The sequence below is a fragment of the Erythrolamprus reginae genome, chromosome 3, assembly GCF_031021105.1.
Source record: "Erythrolamprus reginae isolate rEryReg1 chromosome 3, rEryReg1.hap1, whole genome shotgun sequence".
Lineage (NCBI taxonomy): Eukaryota > Metazoa > Chordata > Lepidosauria > Squamata > Dipsadidae > Erythrolamprus > Erythrolamprus reginae.
The window spans coordinates 55,347,632-55,361,651 of record NC_091952.1 but is presented as its reverse complement, the minus strand read 5'-3'; the positions used below and the strand labels follow the sequence as shown (position 1 = coordinate 55,361,651).

Genomic DNA, 14,020 nt, shown 5'->3' with positions numbered 1-14,020 from the left:
CAAGCCCAAAATTCACCCCTTTTGCCAGCTGAAGCGCCCAGTTTTGCGCTGCTGGGATTCCCATGAGACTCCCCTCCATGGAAAATCCCACCTCCGGACTTCCGTTGCCAGCGAAGCGCTCGTTTTTGCGATGCTGGGATTCCCCTGCAGCATCACAAAAACATGGAAGTCCGGAGGTGGGTTTTCCCATGGAGGGGAGCCTCAGGGGAATCCCAGCAGCACGAAAACGGGTGCTTTGCTGGCAGCGGAAGTCCAGAGACGGGGCATCCCAGCGGCGGCAGTGGGTTTGTAAGGTGAAAATAGTTTGTAAGAAGAGGCAAAAAAATCTTAAACCCCTGGTTTGTATCTCGAAAAGTTTGTATGACGAGGGGTTTGTAAGACGAGGTATCACTGTACTGTACTTGGTATGATCTAGCAGGGATGTTTGGTCCATCCATGACTTAGAAGCCCTTTGTCAAGACATAGCAGGTGGGCTCTCTCTTTCTCTCCTTTCAGTCAAAAACAGGATTGTTTATAAGCTTCTTTGTTGGAACAAGTATTCCTTCGACCATCCAACTGGGCAAAATCTGTGAAATGGCCATTTTTATCAAGCTAACCTTTAACAAATATTTTGCTGGTATAGGTGCAAAAGAGCAGTCACTCATTTTATCTTTTCACTTCAAGAAAGATTTAGCTATAGGATTGTCATTTAAAAGAGTTTCTTTGTAGCCCTCAAATGATAAAAATAAGCTACAGCAAGCAGATAATACAGTGATCCCTCGATTAGCACGGTCTCGATTAGCGCGAAACGCTGCAACGCGGTTTTTCAAAAAATATTAATTAAAAAATGCTCCACGGTTTTTTTGCTATACCACGGTTTTTCCCACCCGATGACGTCATACGTCATCACCAAGAGTCACTTCTCTGTCTCTTTCTCTTTCTTTCCTGTCACTATGCTTCAATCATTTTCTCATTTCTCTTTTTTCTCCCCTTTTTTCTATCATTTCTCTCTCTCTTTCTTCCTCTCTCACACTCTCTTCCTCCCTTCTCTCTCCCCCCCTCCACTTGCCCACGAGAAGAAAAAAAGCAACCTCTACCGGGCAGCTCCCCTTGTGCCCCCGCTTTTTTTCTTTTCTTTTTTGCGCTGGCGGCAGGAGCTGTTGGGGAGGGCTCTGCCGGGAAGGCCTCTCAGCTGCAGAGCCGAATGGGGTCGGAGGCAACAGCGGAGCCCGGCGCTGGGGCCATGCGAGGCTGTTCATCCAGGGGGGCGTGGACTGGCAAGTCGCCCTCCTTTCTCTCTCTTTCTCAAGATCGCTTGCCGCTTGCCTATTGCAGCGAAGGAGGCGAAGCAAGGCTCCAAGCTGCAAAGCGGCAAGCGGCAAGCGATCTTGGGGATTCCCCTTTGCCTGGGCGGCGGGAAGACCAAGGGAAGGTTCCTTCAGCTGCCCAACACCTGATCCGCTCCGCAGCGCGGCAGCAGCGAGGAGCCGAAGATGGGGTTTCCCCTTTGCCTTTACCCCATCTTTGGCTCCTCGCTGCTTCCGCGCTGCGGAGCAGATCAGCTGTTGGGCGGCTGAAGGAACTTTCCCTTGGTCTTCCCCGCCGCCCACACGCAAACTCCACCATCTGCGCATGTGCGGCCATGAAAAAAATGGCGCACATGCGCAGATGGTGGTTTTTACTTCCGCATCCAGTATAACGCGGAAATCAGTTAGCGCGGGAGGTCTTGGAACGTAACCCCCGCGCTAACCGAGAGATCACTGTACTCTACTGAGGGGTCCTTGGTCCTCTTTGAGCTTGGTTATTTTCTTGCAGACTTTTCATTATCCAAACTAGGTAACATCATCAAGCTCAGAGAGCACCAAGGACCCGTTTTCAACCCTAAGCAACAAATATTCTTTGTTGGCACAAAGATAATATTGCAATGTGACTATGAAATTATGGTATGTGCAACACCAATGGTTTCATTTTGCAGCCTGGGTTCTTCGCAAGAATTTCTGATTTTGTAGTGATAATTATTATGTCAAGACAGTATCATCCAACTTCTGTATCCACAAAGGGAAGAGTATGTTCAGAACTCCAAGGTTTGCAGAAAAAAAGAAAGGAAAATCAGTCTGTTCTCAGAGGTGATTCCCCCAAAATTCACAGAAGAATGAGTTTGCTGATTAGCTGCCATAATATTAAAACAAGGGAAACAGAAAACCTAAGACAGTGATTATAAATATGAGCACAATGTTTTGCTGTAAATCCAAGTTGTGCTCTGTGTCTCAGGTGTTCAGAAATGTCTTGGCTTGTTTAGTTAAATAATAATTAATGCATTTGAGAATTGGAAAGACACCCCCCCTCCAATTGGCAGAAATAATCTCTGCAGGAAAAAAATTAGGGGGGTGATGGCAAAATAGTTGTCCATTTTGGTCAGCACCTTGAAATGTATGTGAATATAACAATAAAGAAAACTGGATGTCAGAGGTATCGGATATGGACTGCAAAAATCCAGACAATCATCTCATAGAATAGAATAGAATTTTATTGGCTAAGTGTGATTGGACACATAAGGAATTTGTCTTGGTGCACATGCTCTCAGTGTACATAAAATAGAAGTTCATCAAGAATCATAAGGTACAACATTTAATGATGGTCTGGGTACAAATAAGCAATCTAATCATATTAGGAACCAGTCAATATAAATTGTAAGGATACAAGCAATAAAGTTACAGTCATAGTCATTTATGGAAGGAGATGGTGATAGGAACGAAGAGATGATTAGAAATAATGCAGACTTAGTAAATAGTTTGACAGTGGTGAGGGAATTATTTGGTAAGCAGAATTATGGCGTTTGGAAAAATCTGTTCTTGTGTCTAGTTGTTCTGGTGTGCAGTGCTCTATAGCAGCGTTTCCCAACCGGTGTGCCGCGGGAGACACAGCCAGGTGTGCCGCCAAGCTCCTAGGGAAAAAGGAGAGCTTAAGGAGAGCCCTGCCCAGCTGGAGATTCCCTGGCAGCACCAGGTAGAAGCCGGCAATGCAGCACCCTTTTCCAGTGCCGCGCAAGGAGCTGGGTGTTGGAGTTTGGGGTGGGGAGCGATGAAAGTGCGGAGGCCGGCGCCGCGGCTGCCCCCACCCCCCAGTGCCTCTGTTCCCCTCGCGCCCCTGGCTTCTCGCCGCTGACGCCCGCCCGCCCGCTCGATCTGCCCCTTTCTCCAGCTCCTCCGGCGAGCGCTCGGAGAAAACCTTCTCACAGCAGAGGTCGGAGAAGGTTCTTTGGAACGTCGGGGGTGCGTGCGCGCATGCACCCTATCCCCCAGCCAGCCTACCTGGAAAAGCTTTGCCGGCCTCCGCAGAGAAGGAAGAGAGAGAACAAGAGAGAGAAAGAAAGGAAGAGAGAGAAAGAGATAGCAAGAGAGACAGAATGAGAGAGAGAGAGAAAGAGAAAGAAAGAAAGAAACAGCAAGAGGGGGGAAGGAGGAAGAAAGAGAGCCAAAGAGAGAGGAAGGAAGGAAGAGAGAAAGAAAGAGATAGCAAGAGAGACAGAATGAGAGAGAGAGAGAAAGAGAAAGAAAGAAAGAGACAGCAAGAGGGGGGAAGGAGGGAGAGAGAAAGAGCAAAAGAGAGAGGAAGGAAGAGAGAAAGAAAGAGATAGCAAGAGAGACAGAATGAGAGAGAGAAAGAAAGGAAAGAAAGAAAGAAAGACAGCAAGAGGGGGGAAGGAGGGAGAGAGAAAGAGCAAAAGAGAGAGGAAGGAAGGGAGAAAGAAAGGGATGGAGAGAGAAAGAGGGAGGGAGAGAAAGAGGGAGGGAGAGAGAAATAGAGCGAAAGGGAGAAAGAGAGATTTTTTTTGTCCAAACTTTTTCGCCCCCCCCCCCCCTCAATGTTCCCCAGGATTTTGAAAATGTGAATAATGTGCCGCGGCTCAAAAAAGGTTGGGAAACACTGCTCTATAGTGTTGTTTTGAGGGTAGGAATTAAAACAGTTTGTGTCCAGGATGTGAGACGTCTGTAAATATTTTCACCACCCTCTTTTTGACTCATGCAGTATACAGGTCCTCAATGGAAGGCAGGTTGGCAGCAATTGTTTTTTCTGCAGTTCTGATTATGCTCTGAAGTCTATCTTGGGTTGCAGAACCAAACTAGACAGTTATAGAGGTGCAGATGACAGACTCAATGATTCCTCTGTAGAACTGTATCAGCAGCTTCTTGGGAAGTTTGAGCTTTCTGAGTTGGCACAGAAAGAATATTCTTTGTTGTGCTTTTTTGATATTAGGGGTCCATTTTAGATCTTGTGATATGGTTGAACCTGGAAATGTGAAGCTCTCTACCGTTGATACTTTGTTGTCTAGTATTGTAAGAGGTGGAAGAATTGATGGGTTTCTCAACTCTACCACCATTTCTATGATTTTTAGTTATTTTGTTCCAGATTGTTCAGGTTGCACCACAAGTTTAGTTGTTCAACCTCCCATCTGTAAGAGGATTTATCATTGTCCAATCACTGCTGTATCACCTGCAAACCTCAGTAGTTTAGCAGCAAAAACATACAAAAGTTGTAATTTTGCTGCCATCCAGTAACCATCCGTGGTTTAGAAATCTGTCCTTGAGGAGAGGAAGTTGGAAGAGGGCACAGCAATTGCCTTGAACGGAACACTGCCTTCTTCATCCTGAAATTTTGGGTTAGGCCCTAACCATTATCAGTGGACATGTTGGTCACTGGGTGCGAGGCAAGGAACCAAAATACCATATTTCCAGGTTTGCAGCAAACCAGGTATGGGGATATTATGCCAGGGACTGGTGATGGTGGCATGTTGTTGAGAGACATCAGGCAGTTATAACCCTATTTGTGGCACATGCCATCTTTTGAGATAGCTGCAGGCACTGTCACAGTAACCGAGGGTTCCTTTACTGCTGATGCCCTGCCAACCTGCCTTCCATTGAGGACCTGTATACTGCACCAGTCAAAAAGAGGGCTGTGAAAATATTTACTGAAGACCCCTCACATCCTGGACATAAACTGTTTCAACTTCTAACCTCAAAACGTTGCTTTAGATCAGTGATGGCAAACCTTTTTTCTTTGGGTGCCGAAAGGGTGTGTATGCATGCTATCGCACATGTGTGAATACCCACATCCGTAATTCAATGTATGGGAAGGGCGAAAATTGCCCCCTGGAGGTCCTCTGGAGGCCAGAAAGGGCCTGTTTTCCAACTTCTGGTGGGTCCAATAGGCTCATTTTTTAGTCTCCCTGGAGCCAGGGGAGGGTAAAGGCATCCTCCCCCATTCCCCCTCCCCCCGGCTCTCTGGAAGCAAAAAACGCTCTCCCAGAGCCTCTGTGTGAGCCAAAAATCAGTTGGCTGGCACACACATGCATGTTGGAGCTGAGCTAGGGCAACAGCTCGCGTGCCAACAGATATGGCTTCACGTGCCACCTGTGCCACTTGTGCCATAGGTTCGCCATCACTGCTTTAGATCACACACCAAGACAATTAAACACAAGAACAGTTTTTTCCCAAATGCCATCACTATGCTAAACATATAATTCCCTCAAAAATGTCAAACTCTTTACTAGGTCTGCACTACTACAGTATTCCTAATTTTTTCTCATCATTCCTATCACTCATGTTCTCCCACTTATGATTGTATGACTGTAACTTGTTGCTTGTATTTTTTATTAATATTGTTTCCTGATTGCTTATTTGACCCCTATGACAAACATTAAGCGTTGTACCTCATGATTCTTGACAAATGTATTTTTTTCCTTTTATGTACACTGAGAGCATATGCACCAGACAAATTCCTTGTGCGCCCAATCACACTTGGCCAATAAAGAATTCTATTCTATTCTATTCCATTCTATTCTAGGGGTGCAGAATCCAGCTTCACAAGTGCCAATGCAAGGCAGGCAACTTGCAAAGTGTCGCCCTGCAGGATCCCCCTCCTTTCCTTGCTGAGGCGGTCGGAATAGGCCAAGATCCTGAAATAATGCCCGGAAAAAAACGGGGAACGAATCCATCCGCCAGCGCCCCTTGCTGCAAAAGAACATTCTGGCTCTTGGTAAACTAACTTCCCCGGGGTGGAGAAAAAGGAGGCTCTCCCGCCCCGCCTCCGCCGCCCCTAAACGATGGCAAATCTTTCGCGTGGCCTAGCGAGGGGCGTCCCTCAGGAGAAGGCGGGCCCAGAGGCCGACTCCGCCTCTCCGAAGCACCCGTGGCCGTACATTCATTGGTGTCAGTGCCGCTGGGAGGTATTTGGAGGCACCTCGCCGGGGGGGAGGGGAGGCTTGTTGGCTGGGCTCGCCGGATCTCCGCTGCCGCCGCTGGATCCAGCCCGCGCTCGGACGGAGACTTGCCGAAGAGTCCCCCCTCTCCTCCTCCTCCTCTGCCTTCCTCGTGGCCTCCGGCTGCCCCACTCTGCCTCTCTCGGCTCCCCCTTCACTTTTTGTCCCCCCCCCCTCAATCGCTGCTCCGTCCCGTCTCGGCATCCGCGCACATGGAACTACTGTGTGCTGAAGGGGTGATCCGGGCCAAGCGAGACCCGCAGCTGTTAAGGGACCGGCGGGTCATGCAGAATCTGCTCAGCCAGGAAGAGCGCTGCTCCCTTCGCGTTTCCTACTTCCAGTGCGTGCAGAAGGAGATCCAGCCGTACATGCGGAAGATGTTGGCGTTCTGGATGTTGGAGGTTGGTGTGTGTGTGTGATCGCTTGCTCGATCGACCACCCACCCTCTTCCCTTGTGCACTCAGCCCGGCTTACCTTCTAAAATGGGGGGTGGCCTGGTGGTCCCCATTCTTTCCCAACCGCTCGGAAGGGAGCCTGGTCAGTTTCAGGGGCGCCTATATTCGCGTCGGCTTTATTTATGGCACGTCTTTTTTAACCCCCTTTCTTTATTCCCTGGAATCTGGTTTCTCCGGAATCCGGGGAAGTAAAGTTTCCCTCAGAAAAAGAAGTGAGGCCTTTGGGGGTTTATATTTTTTAGCCTGGATGGAGCGGGAAAGCTGAGTATGAATGGTAATAATAGTGGCGGGAGGGATCCAAAAATTCATTTTTTAGGGAAGGCATTTTGCAAAAAAAGGCATTTTTTTTAAAGGGAAGCCTTTTGGAAAGGGAGAGGTCGACCCAAGGTGGTGGGAAGTGTGTGTGTATATGTGCGCGAAGGAATCCATGGTCAATAAACAGCAAGCCTATGGGGGGGGGGAGGTTTGAAAAAAGTAAATGAGGCCTCCGATTTCGCCTTCTCGATTTAGGCTGATTTAAATAATTAGGAAAAGAAAAGCCACCCCGATGGTGCTTAAGCCGAGGGAAAGAACTTTTTATTCGAGGAGCCGGGCACCTTTTCTTGGCAATAAAGCCTGCAACCTCTAGGGGGTCCCGGTGAACCAGCCCTGCTTGTGTGCACAACGTCCAGGGACTAAGCCCGAAGCGCAGTTTTAAGAATGCAGTTTTGCACCAGTGTTTCCCAACCTTGGCCACTTGCAAGATATCTGGACTTCAACTCCCAGAATTCCCCAGCCAGCAAACACTGGCTTAAACTACCAGAGATGAAGATGAGTGAAATGGGAGAGATGAATAAAGTAAAGGACAAATTTTAACCACCCACCCTCTTCTCTCTGGGAAAAAAGGAAGCTGTAATTAAAGTAGAATCATCCTGTCTCGGCTTATCAATAAATTGCTTTAGATAATTGTACAACAAGCAGAAATAAATTAGGTAGAGCTTTTTTCCTAAGTGAAGCAAGGGGGAAGCACAGCTTTATTAAGTTTCTTCCTGCAGGAAGCAAGATTCTGAATTAAATAAATTTATAATGTAGAATGGGACTCTTAACTTTGATATGCCTGCCTTATTGATAATATATATATATATTACTCTGTTCCTTTGAAAGATATCAAAGCAGTCAGGGAAAATGACTACTTTCTACAATTCCATCTGATGCATTTGCATTGTTAAATTCAGGTTTATAAAATCTTAACTTTCCTGGTCATCTGTAAGACTGGTAGGTAAGAATTGCTTTTGGGGAAAACAAAGTAAGGCGCTCAGAATGGAAGAGAGGTTTGAGTTCCTCCACCCATTGTACCTTAGGCATGTCATAAATGGATGCAGCTCTGTGCAGATAGACTTAAAGAGTGATTGTGAATGTAAATTCATTTATATGGCTTTAAGCTATTGAGACAGAAACCAGCATCTTGAACAGGAAAGCAAAATGGAAGTCATACAGTAAAAAAATTAGTTTTTGTTAAAAGGGCTGTAGTCACAGTTTCATTGTTAAGTCACTTTAAAAGATTGAGTGGTGCAATAATAAATCAGCATAAATAACTAGCCTAAGAAGATGGGGATTTGAGTTTTTTAAATCCTTGATTAATATTGCCATCATATGATTATTTTTTCATGGAAGTGCCATTTTCTTCACTGGTATTTTTATTGGCATGAGATATAAAGGGTTTAATGTTATGTAAGTAAATGAAATTAGGATAGTGGGATGCTTATGAGTATTTAGGATCTTACTCATTGCACATAATGCATCAGGCCAAACTTTGAAAACCAAATACTGATTCTGTAATGCAAATTTGACCTAACCAACTGTGCAGCAGGATCTAGAACAGGACTCCCCAAACTTGGCAACTTTAAGACTTGTAGACTTCAACTCAGAATTCTCCAGCCAGCTATGCTGAATTCTGGGAGTTGAAGTCCACAAGTCTTAAAGTTGCCAAATTTGAAGACCTCTGATCTAGAAGCAAAAACAGAGAACACAATTTCACATCCCCTATTCTACATATTAACTCTCATATGTTCCTTCATATTTATAAATGCAAAGTGCTTTGATAAGAACTATTTTTTGAAGAATTTATCTTCTGTATGGCAGGTGGCCCCTCTTTACAAAATTCTTTCCCATTGTTACTTTTTAAAAATAGGTTTGTGAGGAGCAAAAATGCGAAGAAGAGGTGTTTCCTTTGGCCATGAATTACGTGGATCGCTACTTGTCCTGTGTCCCCACCCGCAAAAACCACTTGCAACTCCTGGGAGCTGTCTGCATGCTTTTGGCTTCCAAGCTGCGAGAGACCATGCCTTTAAGTGTACAGAAACTCTGCATTTACACAGACAATTCCATCACACCATGTGAAGTTTTGGTAAGTTTCCTTCATTATTAGATATAATATTTCCTATTTCTTCAACTCTGCTTGCTAGTTCTGTTACTTAATCGTGGATAGGCAGTGGGCACTGGCTGCTTCTTAAGTATCATATGGTTTTCCTCTTCCTGCTACATCCTGATCTATTTTCCCCCCTCTTCTACATGCACATTTTTTTTTATCACTTGATTCTGGCCTGCTGAGTGCAATTGCCCATAAATTATCTGAAATTAGAAGTGAGTAGTAAAGTGCCTCTTTTTGCTAAGCACATCAAATTACTTTAATAATGTAATTTGACTTTTGCACTTTTGTCACCTCTAGGGTGACAATTTTTAGCCACAATGGGTATGAAATGCCCTACCAGGAAGAAATGAACAGGTAGTCAACTTACAGCCGCAATTGAGCCTAAAGTATCTGTTGTGAAGTGAGACATTTGTTAAATGAGTTTTGCCCCATTTTATTGCCTTTCTTGTCGTATTTGTCAATTGAATCACTGAATCTGTTAGATTAGTAATACAGTTGAGTAAATTGGGCTTTCCCATTGATGTTGCTTGTCAGAAAGTCACGAAAGGGGATTATATGACCTTTGCAGACCCCAACTATCAGAAATATAAGTCAGTTGCCAAGTGTCTGAATTGGATCGTGTGACCATGAGGTTACTGCAACAGTCCTAAGTGTGAAAAATGGTCGTAAGTCACTTTTTAAAACTTTGAGCTATTACTAAACAAACTTTTGTAACACTTGCCTAGCCAAATGTTTCATATCATATGTGTGCATAATCTAGTTATGCTTCTGTGAATCTTTGTAATTCCTATCACCCATCTCCTCCCACTTATGACTGTATGATTAACTTGTTGCTTGTATCCTTATGATTGATATTAATATTGATCATTTCCCGATTGCTTATTTGTATCCTATGACAACCATTGTTTACGTCATGATTCTTGACAAATGTATATTTTCTTTTATGTCTTCTGAGAGCATATGCATCAAAGACAAATTCCTTGTGTGTCCAATCACACTGGGCCAATAAAGAATTCTATTCTATTCTAATTATATTCTTTCCAAATGTACAATGTTTCCTCCATCATTTTCTTAAGAGATGTGTTACAAAGTACTGTGTTCCTTTGTAATTATTCATCTGCAATGAGAAGCAATCATACAGCAAATAGTATCTGAAGAAAACACATAGATTAGCAATTTCTGTTAAGGACAGTATTGGTCCTTTGATGCCTATCTATTGAGACAAATACAGGATTTCCAGATTTAGCAAAATCTCATTTAAAAATGAACAGTGAAATATAGACATGACTGAAGAATAGCCATTTTTCAATGGTATTTATAGTTTCAAACCTGCAGAGCATACCAATTAGGAAAGAATGCCTGTAAATATTTTTTAAAATATTTAAATATCAACTCTCTCAGATGGCCAATGTTTTGGTACTTCAGACCATTCATCAACAGAATGACCTAAAGTTGCTGCAATCAGTTCTATCAACAACAATTCACCACTTACATCACAGTCTCTGTTATCCTGTTACAGGTTCAAGTTCTATGTTCATTTTTAGTAAGACACTCCATATGAATGTAATTTGTATTGTGAATGTTTATATAAAATATATTTTTGAAGTTCCTGCAGGGGTCCTTTCATTAGACTTCAGATTAGATTGAAAATAGTGCAGAATTTCTAGAAAAAATATTTCTGGGGGGGAAAAGTTTCAGGAAAGTTACATTCAGAGTATTAGACACACCCAAATTTTCAGACTCTTTTAAGGGGGAAAAGGTGCATCTTATACTCCAAAAATACGGTATATGGGCTGATGCTTAGAACAGACTTATCCATGCTTACTATATTCAAAAGTAACCCAGGGTAGTTGGCTTTCCAAAGCATTGGCCATTGCTCTGTGGCAGAGCACTTGTTTTTCATGCAGAAGACCCATGTCATCCCCTGACCAGATGGAAAAATCCTGCCTGAAACTAGCGGGTTCCTACCCATTACCCATGGTCTAATTCTGCATAGCCTAAGAAGCTTCTCCTGCTGTGACACTTGGCCCATTAGTTTTTAGGTCTCTTCCTGTTCTTTACCTTTCTTATAAAGAAGCAAGCGTCTCTTCTCCACTTAGGTTCACGGAATCCTAAAATTCTCACTCAAGACTCTGCAGATACCTCAAATTACAGTGGTACCTCTACTTACGAACTTAATTCGTTCTGTGACCAGGTTCTTAAGTAGAAAAGTTTGTAAGTAGAAGCAATTTTTCCAATAGGAACCAATGTAAAAACAGAGGCGTGCGATTGGGGAAACCACAGTGAGGGTAGAGGCCCTGTTTCCTGCCAGGAGATTCCTAGAGAGGCCCCACGGAGGCTTCTCCCCGCCTTTTCCGATTACAGTTTCGGAGGCTCTGCTTTGTAAGTAGAAAATGGTTCTTGAGAAGAGGCAAAAATAATCTTGAACACCCGGTTCTTATCTAGAAAAGTTTGTAAGTAGAGGCGATCGTAGGTAGAGGTACCACTGTACAGGTAGAAAAAGGAGATGGTCAGTAGAAATTCAAGACTGAATTAATGAGACTTTGACCTATGCTGCTAGCCGAGCTGGGAAATGAAGAGTAAGTTTTACCCAGAGTAATAAATTGTGTCTACCTTTTGAGGAGCCTCTGCAGGGTTCTTATCCATTGAACGTAACAAGCTCCTGTCAGCAGGATGGTTGATTTAATTCAAAGGAATGTAATCTATCACTGGGAAATGGCCTAAAAGTTTTCTAAAACAGCTTTCTACTTTCTTCCCCTTATATTTCCTCAAGGAATTTGGATCTCAAATGGTTGATAGAAGCATTGAAATAATTTGTTTGCAGGTAAATAGAAAATCATATGGATATTGAGCATAGATCAAGTAGCCTCCGTCCTGTCTGTTGAGGGGTTGGGGTGGGGGGTGGGGGGGTTAATCCCTATTTCTCCAGAAGGCACTCCACTGGCAGTAGAGGGATGCCACGGATCTCCCTGGAAGTATAATTGAACTGTCAGAACTTGTTTGCTTGTCAGGAAATGGAGTTATCTCCATTTCAGCATCCATCAATCAAGGCATACTGAGCAAGGATTGCTCTGCCTGCTGTTTTCACTGATCAAAGTTAGCCAAATAATAATAGATACATTGTGTAGCTTACTGTCTCATATAGAATAGTGTCTGTTCTCTAAAGCCTATTTCACTTGCCCTTAGTTGCTTTTCTAAGTAAAAGAATGAACTAGCTTAGATTGTTTGACAAAGAGCTTTGGATTCAAATATAAAGGCATGTAGACTTTTAACACCTTTGCATTTATACTTTTTTATTGAACATGTAATATTGATATTCTTTAAAAATATATATATAACAAATAAGATTTTAAAATTACTTTCCTTGTCAGTGTAGCACTGATTCCTTCAAAGAAGCTATAGCTAATGCCTAATGTCTTTAGCTTGGATGTACTATATGTCTCTTCAGTCCAGCATTAGTCCATAATTACTGAGGATAGAATAGAACAACAGAGTTGTAGGAGATCTTGGAGGTCTTCTGGTCCAATCCTCTACTTGGGCAGGAAACCCTACACGACTTCAGACAAATGGTTATCCAACATCTTCTTAAAAATTTCCAGTGTTGGAGCATTCACAACTTCTGGGGGCAAACTCTTCCATTGATGACGGAGTTGTAATGAGAGAGCAAAGGGTCAGATATTCTCTTATCACAGGGGTCTCCAACTTTGGCAACTTTAAGACTTGTGGACTTCAACTCCAAGAAAACTCCCAGGGAGTTGAAGTCCATAAGTCTTAAAGTTGCCATGGTTGGAGACCCTGCTCTATTATTCTTTTTTCTACAGGAGTTAGCTAGATGCATTTTTGTAGGTCGGGAGAACAGGAATCTTTTCTGAATAGCTATATTTTTTTCTTAATATCATTAGACTTTTCATGGATCACCTTTTTCAACTCCTAAAAGATTATTTACTTGAGCATTCAATGTCTACTCCATTTGTATTTGATCAAAGAGGGAGGAAGTTGTATTCACATGGATAATAAAGAATGAAATAATCATTATTGTTAGATAACTCTGAAACAAAAGTTACCTGTTGCCATCATTCATTCATTCATTCATTCATTCATTCATTTTTAGATTAGCCATGCATGTATGTAACCCATCCACTCATAGAGACCTCTGGAATTCCTCTTGATTTCAGACCACCAATAAGCTCCTGGATCTCATCCTGATTTCGCTCTGCTCCTGTAAATGCAGAAGGGCAGGAAACTCAATAGAACCCCAACCGATTTATTTAACAGTAATGAAGTTTCAGAAGGAAAAGATTTCTTTCTTTCCATCTAAATTACATGTTCTGTTCTGGTCAGTATGGCAAATGAAAATGTACAGTGGTACCTCAAGATACGAACCCCTCGTCTTACGAACAACTCGTGATACGAACCCGGGGTTCAGAAAAATTTTGCCTCTTCTTACGAACTTTTTTCGAGTTACGAACCGGCGTTCGGAGACTGCTGGGAAGCCGCGCGGCTGTTTTAAAAGGTGACAGCTGGGCGGCGGGGCTTCCCAGAAGCCTCCCAAACGCCGGTTCGTAACTCGAACAAAGTTCGTAAGAAGAGGCAAAATTTTTCTGAACCCCGGGTTCGGTTCGGGAGGTTGCTGGGAAGCCCCCCAGACCGGCTGTCACCTTTTAAAACAGCCGTGCGGCTTCCCAGCTTTCTCCCGAAGCCGAACGCGGAAGTTCGGCTTTGGCGTTCGGCTTCGGGAGACAGCTGGGAAGCGGCGCGGCTGTTTTAAAAGGTCGCAGCCGGCCTGGGGTGCTGGGAAGCCCCCCCAGGCCGGCTGTCACCTTTTAAAACAGCCGCGCGGCTTCCCAGCAGTTGCCAAAAGCCATTTTTTTGCGGGGGTTTTTTTGGTTGCACGGATTAATTGACTTTACATTGTTT

General features: G+C 43.7%; 1 protein-coding gene across 4 annotated transcripts in view; it reads left to right on the top strand.

Moving 5' to 3' along the window:
- CCND3 (cyclin D3) overlaps positions 1-14,020 on the top strand; it is a 99,570-nt gene that overhangs the window by 69,284 nt on the left and 16,266 nt on the right. For 2 of the 4 annotated variants that reach the window (XM_070745397.1, XM_070745398.1), the window contains exon 2: positions 8,864-9,079. In XM_070745397.1, coding sequence (XP_070601498.1) covers positions 8,909-9,079 — 171 coding nt within the window. In that variant the 5' untranslated portion in view covers positions 8,864-8,908. Of the gene's footprint in view, positions 1-6,181; positions 6,640-6,754; positions 6,776-8,863; positions 9,080-14,020 lie in introns of those variants that run through there. The other 2 variants (XM_070745396.1, XM_070745399.1) reach the window with 2 other exon arrangements.